This window comes from Alosa sapidissima, chromosome 19 (assembly GCF_018492685.1).
Source record: "Alosa sapidissima isolate fAloSap1 chromosome 19, fAloSap1.pri, whole genome shotgun sequence".
Classification (NCBI taxonomy): domain Eukaryota; kingdom Metazoa; phylum Chordata; class Actinopteri; order Clupeiformes; family Clupeidae; genus Alosa; species Alosa sapidissima.
The window spans coordinates 10080943-10102861 of record NC_055975.1 but is presented as its reverse complement, the minus strand read 5'-3'; the positions used below and the strand labels follow the sequence as shown (position 1 = coordinate 10102861).

Below are 21919 nucleotides of genomic sequence, written 5' to 3'. Positions count from 1 at the left end.
TTACTACTTTTACTTCACTACATTTTTTAAATTAAATGTATACTTTTACTCCACTACATTTTCATTAGCAGCATTAAGTAGAAAGTAAGCTCAAATAATGTGCAAATGAAAACAAAAGTCAGTTCCCATTCAGCATGTTAAAAATGTGCAACCCCAAGACTTTCTGACCTGATGTCACCACGGGACACAGCAATTAATGAAGACAGTGAGAGAGTTAAAGCCTAGCAAATAGAGCTAAGACATAGCACACCAAGGCCTATGTACTGTAGGCTGTTGTAAGGAGCTGAATTAAATTAAAATTCTAACTGCTTGCCTTTCATTAATATCACTTTTGTTAAGTCTTTCAACGCCTTTCTAAACATGTTGGATAAACTTCCTTATAGGCCTATAAAAGGAAGCAGCAGTGAAAAATGAATGGCAACCATACCTTTGTCCAGGCTTCAAAGACATTGTTTATGAAGTGTAGGCACAGTTTTAAGATGCTGCATGAATCTTCTAGTTCTGACTTAGTTCTGACTGCTTTCTTTTTCTTTAAAAGAATAGCGAAGAGAGGGGGTTGTCATCCCACCTTGCCTCGAAAGCTTTTACTAGTACTTTGTACTACTTTCAGTACTTAAAGTATGTTTTACAGTAGGCCTATAAAGGGCTACTTGTCATACGTAAGTATTGCAAATAATAGATACTTTAAGACTTTTACTTGAGTGGTATGCTTATAGATTACTTTTACTTTTACTTAAGTAATTTTCTGATCAAATATCTGCACTTCTACTCAAGTGTGGATTTCGGATACTTTATACAATTCTGCCTGTGCTAATTGCACAGGTAAAACCAATACATGTTAGGACTTTTGCTTCCTGAATCTAGGCTTTTACACCTCTGGTCATAACCACTGGCTAACATCCCCTTCTTAAAGTTACTCTAAGTAACTGACCTCAAACTTTAAAAGAAGCAGTGTCTGCTACTTAGCTACAAGCCCTCTATAAATATGTGGCCTCTGGCCCAGTGTGTGTGTTCCAAGTGCTGCATCCTTTAAATTCTTCAAAAGACTTCCTCAATTGCATCTTCAAAGGGACTTGCTCAATGAAGAAAACTACTCATACACTGTGGGACTTTTTTCTGCTGGTATCAAGCAGTACCAATATGGTACGCTTCCCCATGTGGCATTCTTCAGGTCTTTGGGTCAGCGTTCTCCAATTACCAATCCCTATATAAAATGCATTGACTGACAAATGCAGAAACTGTGAAAATCCTAAAGAGATGCTACATTGTTTGTATGTTTTCCAAACACATTACAGTTTTTGACTATTGCTTACACATTTTTTGCAGAATGTGGCTCATTATGTCAAAACTCTACACACAGCAAAATAAGACATAGCACTTGGAGATAAACAACTCACATCTATGCCAAAATGAAACACTGCAATCAAAACGCAACAATCTTTTCTAAAAGTGTAATTATTGAAACAAAACCCTACACACATGCACTATTTGAATTACTCTTAGCAATACACTGATGTGCTTTATATAAAACACTGCAGTCTTTGTGTTTCTATTTTTATTGTCATTTTCACAGACTCAGTGTTCTGTGAATCTCAAAAGTAGAATTTCTGCAGTAATCAGCTGACATGTTTTGCAACAAAAGTTTTTACAGAAAACAATCATTCTTACAGAAATAAAGAAAAATAGAATGAGAATTATCAATGCAATACTGTAAGTAGTGTAAATGTACTCAGAATCAGAAATGTAGCAACAAAACAAAAGTAAAAAGAAAAAACAATGGGCCTCATTCAACAACCGTTCTTACGAAGAAATTTGTTCTTAAAACCCACTTACACAGTTTTTACGAAGATTATGGTATTCACCAATGTTTTCTTGTTCTTACGTAAGAACAGAATCTATGAACGCTCAAGAGCACTCTTACGCACATTTGAGAACTGACTTGTTTGTGCAAAATAAATGGTTATTGCATTTTCATCACATTTGTGTAAAATATAATACAATTTAAATGACAACTATATATTTTATGATTTATGATATTTTTGAATATAAATATTATAGTTATTAATTCCACTATTTCACAAAGCATTAAGGTATTTTAAAGTAAATAAACACAACAAATAACACTTTTTCACTTTATACTAACTACTAAATATAACAACTCATTTACTGTTCAATTTCTGCAGCAGTGCTTTCACTTCAAAGCATGTGTCATATACGGTAATCAAATTGTCTTGCTCATGTAGTGTATAATGCACGGTAGAAATGAAAGCTGGGGCCTCAGCCTCAATTTGTGTGCACACGGCCCTGCAGTGTCATGCTCATTTTATGGGGATTGACAGGGCGTTTACCTAGGCTAATTAAGAACAATTGGCACACCCTGTCAACTGATGAAGAAATGGGATTCAGCATGATAAGAACGAAACTGCCAATACTTGTGAGGTTTAAGAACACCTTTATGAATCTGCTTAAGAGTTTTCGTAGGACCTTCTTAAGAACACAGTTAAGAAAATTCTTAGGAAGATATGGGTGAATGAGGCCCAATGTTCCTCAACGTAAAATTGCAAAGAATTGGGGATTTCATCATCTACTGTACAATATATCTTTCAAAGTACTCAGAGAATCTGTACGCAAGGGACAAAGCTGAAAATCGACATTGGATGGCCAGGATATTAAGGCTTCAAGGTGGAACTGCATAAAAAGAGACCCAAAAAAGACCCAAATCTGTAATGAAAATCATTGCAAAGGCTAAAAAAAATGTGTTGGTGGTATCAAATTCAAAATTAACATATATGTAGAAAAACAACAACAAAAACTTCTCTGTTTCAGCAGCTGATGTTGTCTTTGCACTATTCTCAATTAAACATATAGGGTTTACATGATTTGCAAACATGTTACGCAGCATCCCATCTTGTTTGGAATGTGGGGTAAGGGTTACCCCAATGAACACCATCCCTTTAATGAGAACGCACGCAGAGTCTGAAGATGAAAGTCTAGGTTAACAAATAAAGTTGATAGCCACCATCATAGTACCTACAGTACATCCTCAGATAGCTAGTTCAGGGTTTGTCAAGCCAGTTTAGAAAAAGAAAGCTTCATACTAGTACACCCCTCCGGGTGAAGAAAAACCACCAGGTATATAATGACTGTGGCAACTGGCAACCCCTTGGAGGTCCATAGACTTCTCTGGATCTGAAGCTTCTTGGTCCAACAACGGAATACCCTGTACTGGCAGAGATGTGTCTCGACTGAGTTCCTACTGGCAAACATTCTACATTCCTGTATTAGCTAGCTAGTAGTGTGTGTGACATTGAGTTGTTCTTGTGGCGGGTGGTCATTCCCGTATTAGCTAGCTAGTAGTGTGTGACATTGAGTTGTTCTTGTGGCAGGGTGGTCATTCCTGTCCCTTTGCACCTTCTCATCAGGCCCTTTCAACACATTTTCATAAATTTCAGATCTTTCTACTTAACATAGACTATCCTGCCACACAGAACTTGTTTCACAGTCAAGACCAAATAATCAGATATCTAGAAGGTTGTCTGGAACACTGAGACATCCCCAAGATAAATACATCAAGAGGATTAGAGGATAAAAACATAATAAAAACAGTTTGCTGGCACGCTCTTTCTCAATTGATTTGGATCACTCATTGCTTTTTGTCTCTGTTGTGCTTCCTGTGTTGCAGATATTGACGAATGCCATTCTCCTGGAGTTTGTCCCCTGGGTTTGTGCACAAACACTCCAGGCTCTTTCTCCTGCATGGCTTGTGACACTGGCTATAAACTGTCCTCTGATAAAATCACATGTGAAGGTACAAAGAATGAAATAGTGGAGGAAGACATTTTGTTCTTCATGTGTCTGCCCCTTTGCGTTCTCTAACCTGGTGCTGCCTCTGTGTGGCTGTCCTGTCTGCGTCTCTAGATGTAGATGAGTGTGAAGAGGACATCTGCGCGGGTGGAGAGTGCACCAATACTCCTGGATCCTTCAGCTGCTCCTGCCCTGAAGGGTTTGAGCACCATGAGACAGGCTGTACAGGTACAGTGAGTGTGTGTGTTTGGGGGGGGGGGGGGCAATATAAGCAATATAAGAAGACTACAATAGGTATTATGCTGCTTATCGTCAGTTAGACGTGTACATTGTCTCTCTCTTTCTCTCTCATTCTCTCTCTCTCTCTGTGTCTATGTGTCTGTGTGTGTGCTTCTGTGTGTGTGTGTGTGTGTGTGTGTGTGTGTGTGTGTGTGTGTGTGTGTGTGTCTGTGTGTGTGTGTGTGTCTGTGTGTGTCTGTGCATCTGTGTGTGTGTGTGTGTGTGTGTGTGTGTGTGTGTGTCTGTGTATGTGCGTGTCTGTGTGTGTCTGTGCGTCTGTGTGTGTGTGTGTGTGTGTGTGTGTGTGTGTGTGTGTGTGTGTGTGTATGCTGCTCTAACCCACAGATGTGAATGAGTGTTTGGCAGTCGGGGTGTGTGGTGATGGAGACTGTCTGAACACTGAAGGCTCCTTCCTCTGCATTTGTCCTGTGGGATATGCCCAGGCCAAAGATGGACTTGGATGTCATGGTGAGGAATTCTCATGAAATGTGCAGCCATCCATTTTGTCTATCAGTCTGCTTGCTTATATCCGTCTGATCACTAAAAAAGGAAAGAGAAAATAGTTGATAAGATATCTCATCATTATATTTATTTATTTGATTCTGACGGCATTAACCAAAGCGACACTCAGATAGAAGTGCCTATTAGCCTGAGAACACTACGGCTCACTTCTGTGGAACTTGCCTTGTTGTGGGTAGGCCTGAGTACTCCGCTTTCTGCCAGTGTAATGTTGAACAGCTTGGCTGGGACCTCACAGCACTTGAGACCTCTTCAAAGATCCAGACCAAATAAGATTGCTCTTTGCTCTCCAACTGCCAAAGTAAAGATCTCTGTCCATGCAGAAATACTGGGGTGAAAAAAAATCTGGCTAGTTATCTCATCCAGGCCTGTGGAGTCAAGATCCCCTCATACTCCACCCAGCTGAACATGGTGACCTTGACCATGGATGCCGTCCAATATATTTCTCCTCTCCTCTCCTCTCCTCTCCTCTCCTCTCCTCTCCTCTTCTCTCCTCTCCTCTCCTCTCCTCTCCTCTCCTCTCCTCTCCTTTCCTCTCCTCTCCTCTCCTCTCCTCTGCTCTCAGCATGGGCAAACTGAGGCCTGAAGACAAACATCTCTTTCTCTTTTGCTCTGCTTTTCTTCTGCTTCCCTTCATGGACTCTGTCATGTGCCTCCTCTCCTCTCCTCTTCCCTTCATGTGCCTCCTCTCCTCTCCTCTTCCCTTCATGTGCCTCCTCTCCTCTCCTCTTCCCTTCATGTGCCTCCTCTCCTCTCCTTTTCCACATCCCCCCACCCCTCACTCCACAACCACACGGAGATTCTGTAATGTGCGTGTACATGTATGTCGTTCACACATAGGTCCGTATAAAGTCAGTATAAGGTCCGCAGGTTAGCATCATATCTGAATCACCCGAAGGGTAGGACCTCCATTTGATAAACCTCCGCATATACTCCGGAGGTTGTATCTGAAAGCCCTTAGTGTGTCTGATGCAGGAGAAGGGAAGATGAAGAGAGGAAAGAAAAGAGACAGAGGGGAATCGTTAGAGAAGAAAGAGGAATGCAGACACAATCACGGATAGAGAATGAGTTAGACTCAATGCTAGTTTTGCATTTAACCTTTTGAGCTTCAATATTAAATTAATTACATTTTAAGGTTAAAATAATCTAGAATATTTTAAAATAATCTAGAATATTTTAAAATAATCTAGAATAATCTAGAATGCAAAAAATTGCATTTCGTCAGTTGACATATCCACAGATTTAGTTGTCTTAATCCTGACATGAAGGATTAAAATGGTTTGCAGCTGTATACAGCGATACTAAAAAACAACTATTAGGAAGGTGATGTAAAGCTAACACTTTTAGTCAGTGAAACTGGCCTTAGGTGTGACGTGGCACTGAGCTGGGTCCAGATATCAAGAGTGCAATCATTTGCAGAAATGCCTGGCGTTGTGTTTGCCATCGGACTCGGCTCTCAAACTCACTTACTCTTTACACCAGGAGTCGGAAAATGTGTTTGGCCTCCAGCCAAGTTTTGTTTTTATAAGCCATTCAACTACAGGCCAGAACCTAATCAAAGGCTATTTAATAAATTGATGAAAAATGCAGTTGGAATTTGCAACTGACCATTACAGTGGGCCAAATATATCAATCTTTGGGCCGCTATGTGTATGCAAGCCCACGGTTTGTATGTGGAGGCCTTTCATCAGTTATCAAACAGAATGTTTGAATGTTTGAAATTTGAAATAAATCTATCCGACACGCACACTTAACTTTGTCGGATTAGCGTGAGCCTCTTCCAGGGAAACCTCCCCAAAAATGGCGTGTCTGTGTTTCAACTTGAAATTCTCTTGCTGGGCAGGTGTATTATAGACTGATGCCATGTAAGTCCTGTTTGTGTTTAAAGTAAAGCCATTTTTTAGTTGCTGTTGAAAGTTTTCTATCAATACTGGACAGATTTTAGTAAAAAAAAATAGAGCCCATGATGGCTCTATGACGGCGATTTATGGCAGGCAAAATGGAATAGAATCTATTGAAGTGAATGGTGCAACGCACACAGCAAGTGGAACGACAGGGCGACCATCGCCGTCGCTCGACCCTTTTCTATTTTTCAGGGCGATTTTGATACGTCATAATAGAAAACAGCTGTCTGGCCACTGAGTCGATGGGTGATCGCGTCACCAGCAGTGTGTGTAGTAAAGCGATTACAGAATTCCACCTTCGAGTTTGACTGTCGTATCACCTGCCGTGTGCGGTGGGCTTAATCCCAATAGTTTTCCCTCATGTATAAAAATAGAGCCCAGGTTTGAATAATTCCCTCATGTATAAAAGTAATTGTTGTATTTCAGTAATGTCTACCATGATCCTGTCCTCTTCCCTCCTTATTTCCTCCTTGTTTCGCTCTACCAGATGTGGATGAGTGCGAGAAGGGCAATGTGTGCTTCCAGGGCCAGTGTCTCAATACAGAGGGCTCATTCCAGTGTGTATGTGAGGCTGGCTACAAGTTCTCCACACAGACAGGGGATTGTGAAGGTACTGTAAAGGGGTATGTGTATGCGTTTCCTCACACGCATGATGTGAAGGGTACTGTAGAGAAAAATCAAAAGAAAGATCTGCATTGCCTGACGAAGATCTCAAATCGAACAGTGTGCAGATCTTTCTTTTGATTTTTATCTTCAAGTTTAGATCGAGCACCTGAAAAAATCTTTGGATGTGCGTACCCTGCACTTTGCTTTTGTTCTCAAGTTTACGTTAGAAGTCATAATATTATAGAAAGACAGAACTGTTGTCAATTCTGTTGTTAAGCTTATATTTCAGAACAAAATGACATAACAATTTCCCAATATTGCGATCACTTGGCCAATTGTTAGTATGTCACCAGTTGGGGGCCAAGCAAGGTGTGACATATGGGCTTACAATAATACAATAATACAATAATAATGTAAATGTTTAAGTGTGTTTGTGTGTGTGTGTGTGTTTTATCTCCAGATCTGGATGAGTGTAAAGAATATGGTAGTAATGTGTGCGGAACATGGCATTGTGAGAACACCTTGGGTTCCTACCGCTGCTTTATGGGTTGCCAGCCTGGTTTCGATGGTGACGAGAATGGAGACTGTGGTGAGTGTCTATCTGTTTCATAACATTATAAAATTACATAATATTCTAGTTGGGGGGGGGGGTGGCATTTAAATTGTATGGTTAATGCAAGCACTCCAGACATCAACAGAGAATAGCTATTATAGGACGAATGCACATTCCATCTTACTCAGTCAAAGTCAAGTATTACAGTACAAGAAGTCTGTCCAGGAAAATTGAGTTCTGGCTACACAGCTCTCAGCAGGAAGCATCTTAAACACCTGCCTCTCCCCTCTCCCCTGGCTTCATCAAGCTCCTCATCAGAAAACAGGGCCCACTTTGTTCCTCCAGGGCTGTACAAACTCACATGTATATGTGTGTGTCGTAGACTAGCACAGACATTTCAGCTGTTTGAGCTGTTGAATGAAGAGCTGTGAAACAAAAAGTGACTGAGACATTAGTGTTTTTACTAGTTCTTACTAACCACCAGGTACCGTCCACCCCCTTCTGTCTGCATGCTGTGTGAAATAGAACATTTGTGACTGGCATAGGTGCCAATCTTTTCAGAACTACCAAATCTATGACATGAAAGAGAAGAGGGATGGCAAAGAACAGATAATCATTTTCGTTTTATATTTGGTGATGGTGGCTTCTATGTAACAGCAACTAACATGTTTCTAATGAAAGCTGGGAGAAAGTAGTAGTTCACTATGCAATGTTAACATATCTGTACAGGGTCTTTTAGGTTAAGCAATCAATATGGATGTCAGCATGAAGTATTTCAGCAGTTTATGGTTCAATATCTGGATCAAAAATAGCAGACTTGTGAAATAACGATTTCATAGCGCTGCTATCCTCACAATTATGGTTTTCATGTGACATTCTACAAAAGGTATCTGCACAGCGTTTTCATAATGACTTTCAACAGTATTTTTTTCTTTATTTACGTTAAATGGTACTGTTGAAGTTGTGTAGTCTCCACCCAAACTGACTGTCAGTCTGAGTGAGTGGGTGACTTGCGCATACTTTGCTGATGAAAAACTATTTAGATGTCTTTCCAAGCACAGCTTTTATGAGCCTCCAGGGAGAAGGCGCAGAACATGTTTGGGATGGGGGTGGGGAGCTCCACACATCCAATGCAAAGCTACTTACCTTAACACTACACATCTTAACTGAACTCCCTTTACTGTAGGGTGGACACTTGCTCAAATGCACGTTTTTAAGACAGAATAACCATATTAACAGAAAACCCTTGTGTGTATGTAGGATCAGGGGAGGACAAGGAGGTACTTTAACCAAATCTTGGCATGGAAGGAACTCCCCAATTCCAACCTTTATTTAGTTAAATTTCCAAACGAAAGGCTTCCAACAATCATTGGCTATTTAGGCCATGGGCGAATCCAGACATTGTAATTACTCTGCTGTGAGGGGTGTTACTTTTTATGAGCATGACAGGAGCTCTGTCAGATACTGAGGCTGTCTTTGGCTGTTCCAAAGCAGTCAGACAATAGTTACGTCACAAAGAATAAAATGGCTGCAGCCACCATAAAACAAATGTTTCAGTGTTTACGTGTCTATATATGTGGGTGTGTGTCAGGGTTCCACTGCACTTAAAGGGGAACTCCCGTGTATTTCTGTCTGGGCCCCTGTTTTTAGATTGTTTTGGGGTTTTCACTAGACATAAACAAACAGAATGGGTCCAGAATTTGTTACAGAGCTAAATCTGTCAACCTTGAAATGGCAATACATTGGAGCCATATGCAAGACTCATTTTCACCACTGCCAAGGCACAAAATGTTATCAAAGGTTCAGACAGCACGAAGCAGATCCTTACAGAGATACACATGTGTCTATGTACCTCTATAAATGTGTAGAAACTTTCTCAAATGAAGTCAGTTCCTCTTCTTCCGATCTATTTCCACATAAAAACAAAATGACTTAACACCTACTGTATTATTCTAACAAAACGTGTCATGTCATTGAATTGTTGTGGTGAGCCTCCCACCTCTCACACCCACTCACTACTGTTTAATATCATTCCCACATGGCACATGAAACCAGCCCTTGTGTCAGATCACCTCCTGATTTGAGGCTCAGCTTTATTACAAAGCAGTAGAGAGTTGGCTGAGGGCCACTGAGAGTCACGGGCCCTTGTCCTCTACGTTCAGAAAGCCGACCTCTGACTGATGTCTGTGTTACAATTATCGACGTGCATCGAGTAATGGTACTGTATTGCTTTCATGTCTACACAGCTCACACTGCTAGTGTCAGCTGACCAACATCTATTTTGTTTTTACACATTCTTAACATTGCTTAGATAGACTCACTCTTCAGTTTACAGCAGCAGTTACACAGTGGCAAACACATATGCTTATTAAAACACCTTATACCTAAAAGAGAGTTTTACATAAACTCTCTTGCCAAAATTCCTGGGAATTTTCTGGCATTTGATAAAGGCTCGTAATGTATGGCAGATCCATTATGCTGAAACCTCAGACAGGTCAGTCAAGTGCTCTCCTGATGTTTTTGTTAGTTATGGTACCTACACCACTTTGTCCTGGTACTAGTATGATCTTAGTGTTAGCCACAGATGGATGTGCCATGCTGATGGGTTACTTTTCTGGAGATCTCTGTGATGAGATATGATGCCCTCATATATGCCCAGGCATATTTAGCGTATTAGCCTGGGTTCACCAGGCTCACTCACTCTGTGGAGAGAGTCTGGGTACTCATTGGGAAATGAGTGTAGACTTTATGTTAACTTTTAAATCTTTGGTCTAGCCAACCAATCACATTTATTAGGGATTCCTAACGTTACTTCCTACTTCGCCTAACCTTTACAAACTGATCGACAGTCAGGAAACTATAATTATATAAATTTACACATTCTTCCGACTGCAATTTTGAAATGTTTGCAAGTGTTGCCGTTGCTACGACTGTTTACCACAGTCACTTTCTATTTCGGAAGTAGCATCATCCGCTCTCGTCACTGATTGGCCCACTATCCTGGTGGCTAGGGGAGATATAAACGCATTGAGAGAAGTCAGACTAGTATATCAGTGAGATGAAAAAGAGCAGAGATACTAGGTGGGCGGGCTAGACTAATAACGTTTAAGACCAGCATAGTGGGCGGGGTAAAGCTAATGACGCATAAGACCAGCATAGCAATATAGGAATCACACCCCTGGGTCTAACTGGGAACAAAATTCAGCCCTGGATTTTTATCTGGACTGGCTACATTTTTGCCCCCACATACATACAATATCAAGTTGTTTATAATATCTAGATAAGAGTGGACAATTGGTTCACCCAATGCAATCCAAGGTTGTAGGTGAGGGCTTAAAGGGTAAACTACGATGAAACATACTATTATGTAATTGTAAATCACCAATTTATATGTAACGCCATCATAGTCTACCTGTTTTTATGTTGATTTAGTTGTATAACACAGGGTGCAAAAGAATAATTTGCTAATATTAATACTAGGATCTTGTTAGGAGAGAAATATTCCGATAAGGCTTTTGAATATTATGTCAATGTTTTCACTTCTTTTTGCAGTTAAATGTCAGAGGCCTGAATTTGGCATCTTAAAAGACACGAGAGGGCTTAAGCCTGACACAGTGTCAAAACATTTTTTTTTATTTCAACTTGGCTTGGCTTAACTTGACTATGTCTGAATTTCCATGGTACGTCTTTCTCTTTGTTCACTGCTGCAAGTCTGTGTTACTGTTATGTCAGAAAAAAGCCATATTGCAAAAAAAAGGCATTCAACAAAGATATCAATTCTGTTGAATGCCGATCACTGGATTGGTTTTATGCTTAGGAGAGTTTAGTGTTTAACGGTCTCCCTTTCCGCTATAGCTTTCCAACATCAGGCAATGACCTCTCCTGTTGTCCATCATGGATTGAGAGCCAGTCATTGCTGTTATGTAATCAGACCTAGCTGATGTGCTGAGGGACCCCAAGTCTCTTTTCGTTTTGTGGAGGCTGGGCCTGCTGCACAGAAGTTTTCCAGATGTGCACGCTGTACTTGACAGAGTCGAATTTGGAGCCAGCCGAGTCTTCCCCTGGCCGGATACAAAATGCTAGTAAAAATACACAGTGATAAAAATGTGTTCAATCAAACCATTCTGTAACCTCACTTGGATCCCATTTGACCCTTAAAACCCTTTGTTTTTCTGAGTGACTATATTTGACAGAACAGTGTGTGTCACAGATGTTGTTAAAACAGTTAAGGGGCTTCAGGTCTGGGAACAAGTGTGCCCCTGAGCCAGGATTGTGTTGCTTTGCGTCAGTGTACTGCCCCCCTCTGGTCAAAAGCTGGAACTGACTATAACTGGCATAAATGAACAGTCCCATTATATAATGTATGTCCATTCAAAAAAGGGAATTTATACTGAAGATGTACATTTTATATGGACCAGTAATAGTTAGTTAACATTATTCCAGTTTTCAGGCATGTGGTATGTTTGGATGATATGTGTTCCTGAAGATTTTGTGAGGCAAAGATGTTGGTGCCCAACTGGAAGCACATGCTAGTAATTGCTAGAAACAACTGTCAATAAGTAGAGTAAACTAATAACTGTCAATGATCATGCATGTGTTACCCTCATGGCGTATTGGCTGCATTTAAGGTCATTGATCATCTAATTAATTTTATATTAGCCTCAAATGTTTGATAAACTTCCCAAGCTGTGTGTGGTTATACTTGTAGTGTTTACTCACAGTATGAATTGGAAATTATTGTAAATAGTTCAGTTCAGTTCAGTTTATTGTTGTCCTTGTTACAGAATAACAACAAAATGTTGTTCGAGCAAACACAGACTTGACATATAGTGTTCCTAGTTTACACATTAAGCCCAGAATAAAAATGGCCAATAAGTCCATAACAAAGTGCTATACACAATACAATTTCAATTATTAGTAGGTTAGTGTTAGCCTGGATACCAGTACTGTAGGGAAATGTAATTGAGCGGAAGTACATAGACAGGCGGAGCCAGGCTGGGTTAGTGTTAACATTTTCCCTTCTTTCCTCTCCAGATATTGATGAGTGTGTGAACGAGACAATATGTGGAGAGCATGGATTCTGTGAGAACACAGATGGCTCCTATCGCTGTCAATGTTACCGTGGATACGCTAATGCACCAGATGCCCAAGGGTGTGTGGGTATGTCTCACGATGTGCAAAAACAAATGATAAAATGGTGGTGTGTGTGTGTGTGTGTGTGTGATTCTGTACAAGTGTATGTGGCTGATGCTCTGTGTCCTACTTGCAGACATAAATGAGTGTGAAACAAGCACCGATTACTGTGGGGAGGCCTGGTGTGAGAATGTGGAGGGGAGTTTCCTGTGTATCTGCACCAATGAGGAAGAGGAATTCGACCCCATCAGCAACCAATGCCACAGTACTCGGGGGGCCTTAGTGGGTAAGATGCAGACACACACATATAAAACGTTGTCTTCTCTAGTTCTGTAGACCCACTCCCACATATCAATGTTTCCGCTAGAATTAGTTCTTACCAGCCAAATGCAAATGTCCCCTAATCTACAGTACACTAAGTTGAGAAAAAAATCTGTTTCACTATTATGTTACCAGGACGTCACACCTGGGTGGGCTTTTGGATAGGGTGGGCAGCTAAATTCAACATTCAACAGCTGATGTCCAAATCCTATCCATCTGCCAATGTAGGTTACAACTGCAATTTTGTCACGTGATTGAGCTTGACACTTCTAATTTGATGCTATCAAAAACTGTTAAATTGTCCCGTATAGTAGAGCCTAGCCAGTTAATCGATCAGTGTGCTTATCGGTTGATATAAGCCAATTACGGATCTACTGGTGTAAGCATTTATATTGAATTTAATTTAATTCATATTCATATATTATTTAATGAAAAAGATATAAACCAAGCCATAGATGGGCTTTTACTGTATTCTATTACTAGTGATGTGTTTGCATAGTTTGTCCAGCAGAGGGTGCCCTGTATCAAATTCAACCAGAGCTTATACGGCTCTGAATTCAACTGCAGAGAACAAGAGTCTAAGCTACTTTTACATAGTAGGATCTTATTCACATGAAATGTATTTTATGTTTAATAATTAAAAAAAAAAGTATGTTTAAGATGATTAATCTGGTGACCCGCCAGTTTTGACCATCTTTAAAGAAACACAATGTAGTTCTCTTACCTTACAATAAGGTTATTAGAACACACTTCAGGAAAGAAAACCCATTGGGGGATGAGGCCCAATGTTAGTCTTTCACAGACACAGTGGTGGTGTTACAGTCATGCTACCCAGCTTGCCTGAGTCTGTTACTTGCATTAGTACTGCCAGCTCCTACAAGGGCAGAGACATCCTTCTCCATTTTCAGAAAACTCCTGAAGACCCAGCTCTTTAGAGAACATCTCCTCTCATAGCAACACTTACAACAAGTCTTACTGATCCTAGCACTCACCAGCCGTCTCAAACTGACAAGTAACTGTTAAAAACAGCACTCACTGATGCACTTATTCTTACTGTACTCTAATGTTTTTAAATTGTCCTAAAATTGTTGAGAACTGCTCTAAAACTTAAACTGTTTACTATGTTGTTAGTCGCTTTGGCTAAAAAGCGTCAGCCAAATGTAATGTAATGTAATGTAATGTAATGTAGTTTTGTCAACACCTTGAACTTGACTTAATCACAGTTGAAATGGGGGGCGGAGCTGTGGTGCAAGCTGTCTCGACCACATTCGGGTCTAAGGGTCTAAGGGTCATTCTGACCCAAGGCATTCCCGATCCCACCCTTATCTCTCCGTCCAACTCCATTCCTGTCAATCTTTCCACTGTCCTGTCAAATAAAGGCAGAAGCCCCAAAAGGAATGAAATGTGCAAGTGTTCTTTCTTTTTGCTCCTTCTCTCTTTTTCCCCCAAACTAATCCGGTTCTCCGTCTCAATCTGTCAGAACACGCGGGAGTTCCGTTGCCCTCGGTGACGCTCTCACATGGCGAGGAGAGGAAGCAGTGCTACTACAACCTCAACGACGCCAACTTGTGCCTTAATGTGCTCTCACACAACACCACCATCGAGGAGTGCTGCTGCACAGTCGGGGCTGGCTGGGGGGACAACTGTGAGATCCACCCCTGCCCTCCGACTGGGAGAGGTAAAGAAGGCCTTCACTAGCACCTCAACCACACACACACCCTCTGCCTGGTAAAATATCATCTAGAGTGAACTTGTTCAGTATTAATACATTATTATTATTAAACTGACATCTGTTTTCCCCTGTTGCTCAAGCTGAGTATGACCAACTATGTCCGAAGGGCAATGGTGTTCTGCCTGTGACCACAGACTTTGGACAGCAGCTTTTCAAAGGTAAGGTAAAGTAAAGTAAAAAGTAATTGGTATTTTATCCAAAGTGACACAGACTTGCAACAGCAGGTGGAAAAGAGCCTACAGCTGTTTGACTATGCCATTCATATGAGTCATGCAGTATGTTTGCCTTTAAATGTGGCTAAATTTATTAATGAATTACACATTTTATTAGCCCTCCAAACTGTGCTACATGAACATGAGTGTAGCACTGTAGCTCCTTGGCAGCTCTAGCTGTTGGCTGCAGCAACTTGAGGCGAGCTAGGTAGAACTGATTGTTTTCGTGGGTTTTTTCGTACCCACAGTACTCGGTGACCTCGAGAAACAGAGACGTGAAAAATCACCGGAATTCTCTTTTACAGATGATATAGATATAGTTTGTATACATGTTTTATTTTCTGTCTTTAGATGCGGATGAATGTTCAATGTTTGGACCTGAGATTTGTAAGAATGGTATCTGCACCAACCTTTTCTCCTCATACTCCTGCTATTGTCAAAATGGCTACTACTATGATAATATCCGCCTTGAATGTGTGGGTGAGTATTTTATTCTTTAGTTTTCTATGAATTAAGAAAAATGAGTTTATCTCTTAAATAGCCTATGCATTACTAGTGGAAACCCTAAGTTTGTATGTGCTCCTGTGTCTGCTGTAGATCATGATGAATGTCTGGATGAGGGAACGTGTGAGGGAGGGGCTTGTGTGAACATCGCAGGGTCCTTCAACTGCTTCTGCAGCCCTCCTCTCATCCTGGACAGCACACGCCGCCGCTGCGTCTCTGTGAACGGCACAGGCGGTGAGTTCCATCTCGGCTCCACAGACCTTAGTAATGGCTGACATTTGGCACGTATACAAATAAAGTTGTATTAGTATCTCACATATAGACCCTTTCAATCTGTCCCTAGAGGCTTTCTGGTTTAAAAGTTCAAAACAAATGCAGATACTATGTAATGAAAATATTTCCGACTATAGCGTAGAGCTCTATGGAATGTCAAAAGTGAAACTTGTTTCGGTTAGCTCAGTGTTGTTTTCTGTGCCACATGAAATGCCATGGGGATGGACATGATTGTTTACGTAGTCGAAATGGTTTATATAGTTGATCCTTTAGTGTAACAAGATGAGGTGATATGATGTCCATAAACTCTGTTTCTCACATGACTCAACCACCATCCCGCTTTCTCTGCAACACAGACGGCCAGAGTCTGGAGGATGACATCCACATGGACATCTGCTGGCAGCAGCTCACTGATGATGACATGTGTTCTAGTCCTTTGATTGGCATCAGGACTACCTACACGGAATGCTGCTGTCTCTATGGCATTGCCTGGGGCAAACTATGTGCCTTCTGCCCCACACGGTCATCTGGTGAGCATCTTTTCTGTTCTCTCTTTTGGAATGAGTTGAATTGGGCTTCTTTTAGGTAGATATTGAAAGTGCAGGTATGGGTCAAAGGTCAGACATCATTTGTGTGAGCCCTCTGAGGATAAAAGTATCTGCCCAATGATTACATAATAATGTGTGTCTGTTTGTGTGTGTGTGTGTGTGTGTGTGTCTGTGTGCACGCAGAGGACTTTGCGACGTTGTGCAATGTGCCGAACAGAGGTTCCGACAGCCTGCGTGAGAGACCCGGTTATGAGTACGGCCCCGATCTCCCGCCGCCGCAAGGCCCGTTTGACCCCTACTGGAATAACTACGGGCCCCTGGAAGGTGGAGGGACATACTTTGACCCTGAGGAGTCCCAGTCCGTCCCCCTGTTCACAGACCCCTCCAGTGATTACAGCTCAAGGGAGACAGTCAGTGGACCTGTTCACCGGCCCAGAGAAAACCCACCCCCTGTTCATGTGGATGACTTTAGAGGTAAGTCACAAGTCCACCGAACATGGAAGGCGCTCACAGATTGCTGTTATTATACATATTGGGCAAGAATGCACCAATATAAACACTCAAGCACATAAATGAGCCTTAAAGGAATACGCCACCCAATGTCAGTAGTAATATATGTTCTTACCTTAACTTTCACGAGTTAAGTCATACCTCTCTCATGTCGGTACGTGCACTCAAACGCTCTGGCTCTGGTGGCGCGAATGTGTTAGCATGTTGCTATGCTAGCGGGCTCAGACGTAGCCATAGAGGGAGGAAGATAGCAGTAATCAAACACACGGGAGAGGTATGACTCAACTCGTGAAAGTTAAGGTAAGAACATATATTACTACTGACATTGGGTGGCGTGTTCCTTTAAGGTAACTAATAGCTAATTCATTTCACTGTTTAGAAGCGATCAAGATCCATTTCCTTCTCCTTTAGGTTTTGAAAAGCTATTTGTGTGCTCCGGTCCTTCTATGTGTCCTATTTGTTCAGTCATTTAAAGTGGAAAGTAGAAATCAAATATTATGTCATTATTATTTAATTTCATTTTTATTACGTCATGATAGATTGTATAAAATAGATCATGAGACTGCTGGAGGCATTAGTGGAAGAAATTAGCTCTCTATAAGGTCTCTGGAAAATTCTCATTGTGCTTATTTACTTACAGACCGCTATGACAGCTTTGAGGGTCTACGGGCAGAGGAGTGTGGCGTGTTGAATGGCTGTGAAAATGGCCGTTGTGTACGTGTACGGGAGGGCTACACATGTGATTGCTTTGACGGCTACGTGCTTGACCTCACCAAGATGGCCTGTATGGGTAAGAAGCTTGAGTTGTTGTTTTTTTAAGCTTGTCTTAATGTGATGGGTAGAAACAGGGGCCAAGAGTTGAAAACACTCAACGCTTAGCTCAGACCATGAATGTACAGTATCACACAGATCTGGAGAAATGGACCCCATTAATTTCAATGGCCAATGGTAGGCTAGCTTAATTCAGCCAACAATGGTGTCCCATGTGTGTTCACTTCTGCACACATTCTCACAAACAAGCTAATTAGTTGCCATGCTACAGATGGCCACAGATGATATAATTTATGTGGATTTCGGTTCACACTTGAGCCCATGGTGTTCAATGGGCTCACAGCATGGGGATTCATATCCTAAATGAACAGTCGTGTTACAATCTACGTGGTACACTGTCATGTGCTAATGAACTACTGTGCTTGTCTTTTTTGAAACCGTAGACATAAACGAGTGTGAAGATATCAATGACAAGGTGGCACTGTGTAAGAATGGAGAATGCGTCAACAGTGAGGGCTCCTACAAGTGCAACTGCCTGCCAGGGTTCGTCATGTCCACCAACCCTCACGAGTGCATTCCAGAGACCCAGAAGTCCCCTCCTGGTGGGGAGGAGAAGTAACGACTCTCCTGAACTCCTTCCTTTCACCCCTCTGTCTCTAAATACTCATGTCTGTTTTTCCAAGGGGCCTGCAATAAGGTCCTACCCATAAAGCCATGACCCATTCCATATACACACATGCTCACTCAGATGTCCTTGGGTAGCCTACCTTGGTTGTATCAGGTAGATGAAGTACGCTCTAAGATTGCTCCGGCCTCCAGGCTAAGTTTGGGAATAGGAATGGATCTGTCCTCACTCATGTGAATGACATCACACAGGAAGGATTAAGCATTAGAACGACTGGCTCAGCTAGTTTATGTCCATGGTACAACATAATAAGTGTAGTGCCAGGGACACATGTTACCCAAGGAAACTAGAGTGACTGTGCACATATATACACACACACATGCAACCCTCCACCCTCAGAAATGTGCACATTCGTTGGATCTGCGACTATAATGCTCGATAGATAACATATTAGATAAGACACAGGGGCTGTTTAAGGGTTATTTCTATCTCAGTTAATGAATATAATAAAATGTTAACGCATTACCATTTCAGATTTGTTACAATCAAGATCTACTGGAGGATCATATTCCATGTGTTATATATCGGATCAGTTCCAATTTTAGTGGTTTTAAATTGGATTTACTTAACAACCCATTAAGTGCACTTTTACGTATATGCAAAGTGCACTCTTCTTGAAGACAAATTCTAAGTTGCTTCAAACAGGAAATGCAGATGTTAAATCTTGAAGCCCTAAAGTTACAGTCCGCAATTGTAATCCAGTTCTCTATTTGTCAAATTCAGCAAATTGCTCCTTATGGTCCTCTTGCGATGTGTGCACTTACAGTAAAAGAGTCCATACAGTCAAGGCCCTGAAAATGGACAAAGTGGCAGAATAGTGGCCTTTCCCGAAACAATTTCAGCTTCAGCATTTGATTCTGGAGCACAGGAGAGGTGTCATTTGATTGGCTGTTGTGTCAATGACTATTTTCATTAAGAGATTCAAACTGGACTGATATTTCGCACATGGGTTATGTTTGAAAGTAATGAAACGGGCAAATCTTAAATGGTCAAGCAGAAAGTGTGCAGATGAAACTGAGCTGGAATGACCCTAAAAGGTAAACGGTCCTATGACAAGTTACAAACCATACTCACCAAGCAGTGAAGCAGTCCTTTTGTATTTGCTGTTTTGTGTTATGTGTATTCTATTTATCTTCAGGAGGCTTCAGAGAATGCTGTCCCCCCCCGAGAGTGTGTTATGTATTAAACAGCACTCACCTTCAGGCACAAATAAATTAAATTGGACTTTTGAATAGCCTAGGTTTTATGGTTTAATGGTTTTTGGTTTCCACCTTTGGTTTGTTAGTTTGTTTGTTTGTTTTTCAAAATCACCCATAACACATTCCTTACCATGCAACTCTGAACCTTGGTTGAGGCTTTTTTGTTAACTTGTACAGATAAAGGTCAGTGTATTAATTGTTTATTATTATTATTATTATTATTATTATTATTATTATCCAATTATAACTATAGAAAATGTTTTTTACATAAAATAAGGAAAGACAACAGAACAAAACCCGTTGCCTCTGATCTTTGTAGATTTATTATATGTACAAATGATTTTTTATATCTTTTATACCTGAGAAAAGTGGTTTACACTGTACAAGAGAAATTGTTTGTAACCTGCCCTGTGGAGCAGAAATATAATTTTAACCAATGGCAGCACCTTCGTGATGCCCTCAAATTACCTACACAAAAAGTGCCCAAAGTGCCCATCGGTAAGCGCTTGAGAATACTCATATACAGTGTATCTGTACCTCGAAATATGTGATTATTTTGGATAATTGTAGGCCTATGTCTATTATTAGTGACTAGAATCTAGAATCTAGAATTATATGTCTGTTATCAACTTTGGCCCATTTATAGCCCACAAGATGTCCCTACTGTGTAAACCAACTTCCACCGAAATGTCAATGCTATTGCCACTTGCTGGCTATCTGCTGTCAACAGACAGATGCAAATGCAGCGCTTTAGGTCATATTACCGAAGTTTAGGTCAGTTTGCCGAAATTTAGGTCAGCTACGGTTAATCCTTTAACAGATTTATCCTCAAAAACATCAATGGGTTTCAAGGTTTCATTTGAAGCCTTTTGAAACAAATTGCTTACCCTGATTGTGAAAATACCCCCAATTTAAAGTGATGTAAACACTCTAGTACTTATGTCATGTTTGCAAACAATTCCATTTGGTATATTTACTCTGTTCACTCTGAAAATCTGATGAAAATTGATTATTCATTTTAGAATTATGTGTATTCAGTTTTAACCTTCCTAACCATTTCTCAATTGATGAGGGCTGAGCTGAATTTACATCCTCACAAAAACCTGAATATCAATAATATAATTGATATTGGGAACATTTCATATGGTCATGGAAAATATGATGATGACTACACTCCAAAGTATCAAGATGAAGTGATATTATTGGATACCTTGTATTTACTGAAGCATGTAAGCTACCTGGGCAGTATCAGGCGGTCACTGTTGTCTCTACACCCTATGTTCAGGGTACAAATGATTTTATCTACACATTTCAATGTTTATTGTAATGGTTAAACAGAATATAAACTGGTCTTCATTTGTCATGTTTATTTCATTCATTTCTGACTGTAGGCAACTCTGGTCAAAAAAATAAAGTCTGAAAATACTCCACCCACGTACAGTCTCTGGATTCAAATCTGTTCAAACATTTTACCTTTTTGAATGATTGAAGCTAAGCAGGTGTGGGTTTGGTTAGTGCTTGGATTGGAGACCTGAAAACTAAGTTGACATTAAATCAATGTCCTTATTCCATAGGCTCACTGAGGATTTGAGATCATGTGTGAAAATAAAAAAAGGCAGGAAGGGAACCAGTTGAAAACATCCTAACTCAAGGTTGATCACCACACCTGGAAAAATGCCTTTGTGGGTGAATTGGAAGTTTATTTAAATTTGGTGAAGTTAATTGGACAAACACACAGAAATCTGAAAAGGCTCCAATGCAAGTTATCCTACGCTGGACCAATCGTAAGGTCATGAGCCAGTGTGCATTGAGTCTATTCTGTAGTCCCACAGTTACACTAACAAACCAGTATATCATCAGTGTATATTAAGTTAATGTTGATGCTCATAGCGAAGCAGCGGTAGTTCATTGTGGCTGTGCAACAACTAGGTTGAATAATCCCCATGATTGGTGAATGCCTTAATCGAACCATCTGTAATGTAATGCATCTGTTTTTGTTTGTTTTTGTTTTTTTTCGTTTGAAATTTTTGGGGATCCATGTCAAGGACAGTGGTGCTGGTGCATCAATACATTCGCCCCTTATCATTTATCTGGCAAACCTGCATATTTGACTAAGACATGCGATATTTTCCACAAGCACTTATTTCTGACCCTTTATGATGTAAAAAAATTCAGATATCTGACACAAGACATATAACATGGTAAGTCTTAACAATGTATAAATAATAATAATCATAAAAAAAACACTTCTGTGTCTTTAAGGGCTTCGTTTCTGCCAGGATGATGTAATATTCTAGAACTCAGAACTGTAATGCTCCTTTACTGCTTGGCCCCCGGGATCAGAGAATTTACAGTATTTGACCATG

At 40.6% G+C, this 21919-nt stretch overlaps 1 protein-coding gene across 1 annotated transcript in view; it reads left to right on the top strand.

Annotated features, from left to right (window-relative positions):
• The window catches only part of LOC121693276 (latent-transforming growth factor beta-binding protein 2-like), an 87458-nt gene extending 66470 nt beyond the window's left edge, over positions 1-20988 (top strand). Inside the window, exons 24-38 of the mRNA XM_042072610.1 lie at positions 3683-3808; positions 3919-4032; positions 4429-4551; positions 6994-7116; positions 7573-7701; positions 12700-12825; positions 12935-13084; positions 14600-14797; positions 14932-15009; positions 15415-15543; positions 15661-15801; positions 16197-16370; positions 16572-16862; positions 17539-17688; positions 18113-20988. Coding sequence (XP_041928544.1) covers positions 3683-3808; positions 3919-4032; positions 4429-4551; positions 6994-7116; positions 7573-7701; positions 12700-12825; positions 12935-13084; positions 14600-14797; positions 14932-15009; positions 15415-15543; positions 15661-15801; positions 16197-16370; positions 16572-16862; positions 17539-17688; positions 18113-18288 — 2228 coding nt within the window. The 3' untranslated portion in view covers positions 18289-20988. The remainder of the gene's footprint in view (positions 1-3682; positions 3809-3918; positions 4033-4428; positions 4552-6993; positions 7117-7572; positions 7702-12699; positions 12826-12934; positions 13085-14599; positions 14798-14931; positions 15010-15414; positions 15544-15660; positions 15802-16196; positions 16371-16571; positions 16863-17538; positions 17689-18112) is intronic.
• Positions 20989-21919: the final 931 nt, after the last annotated feature.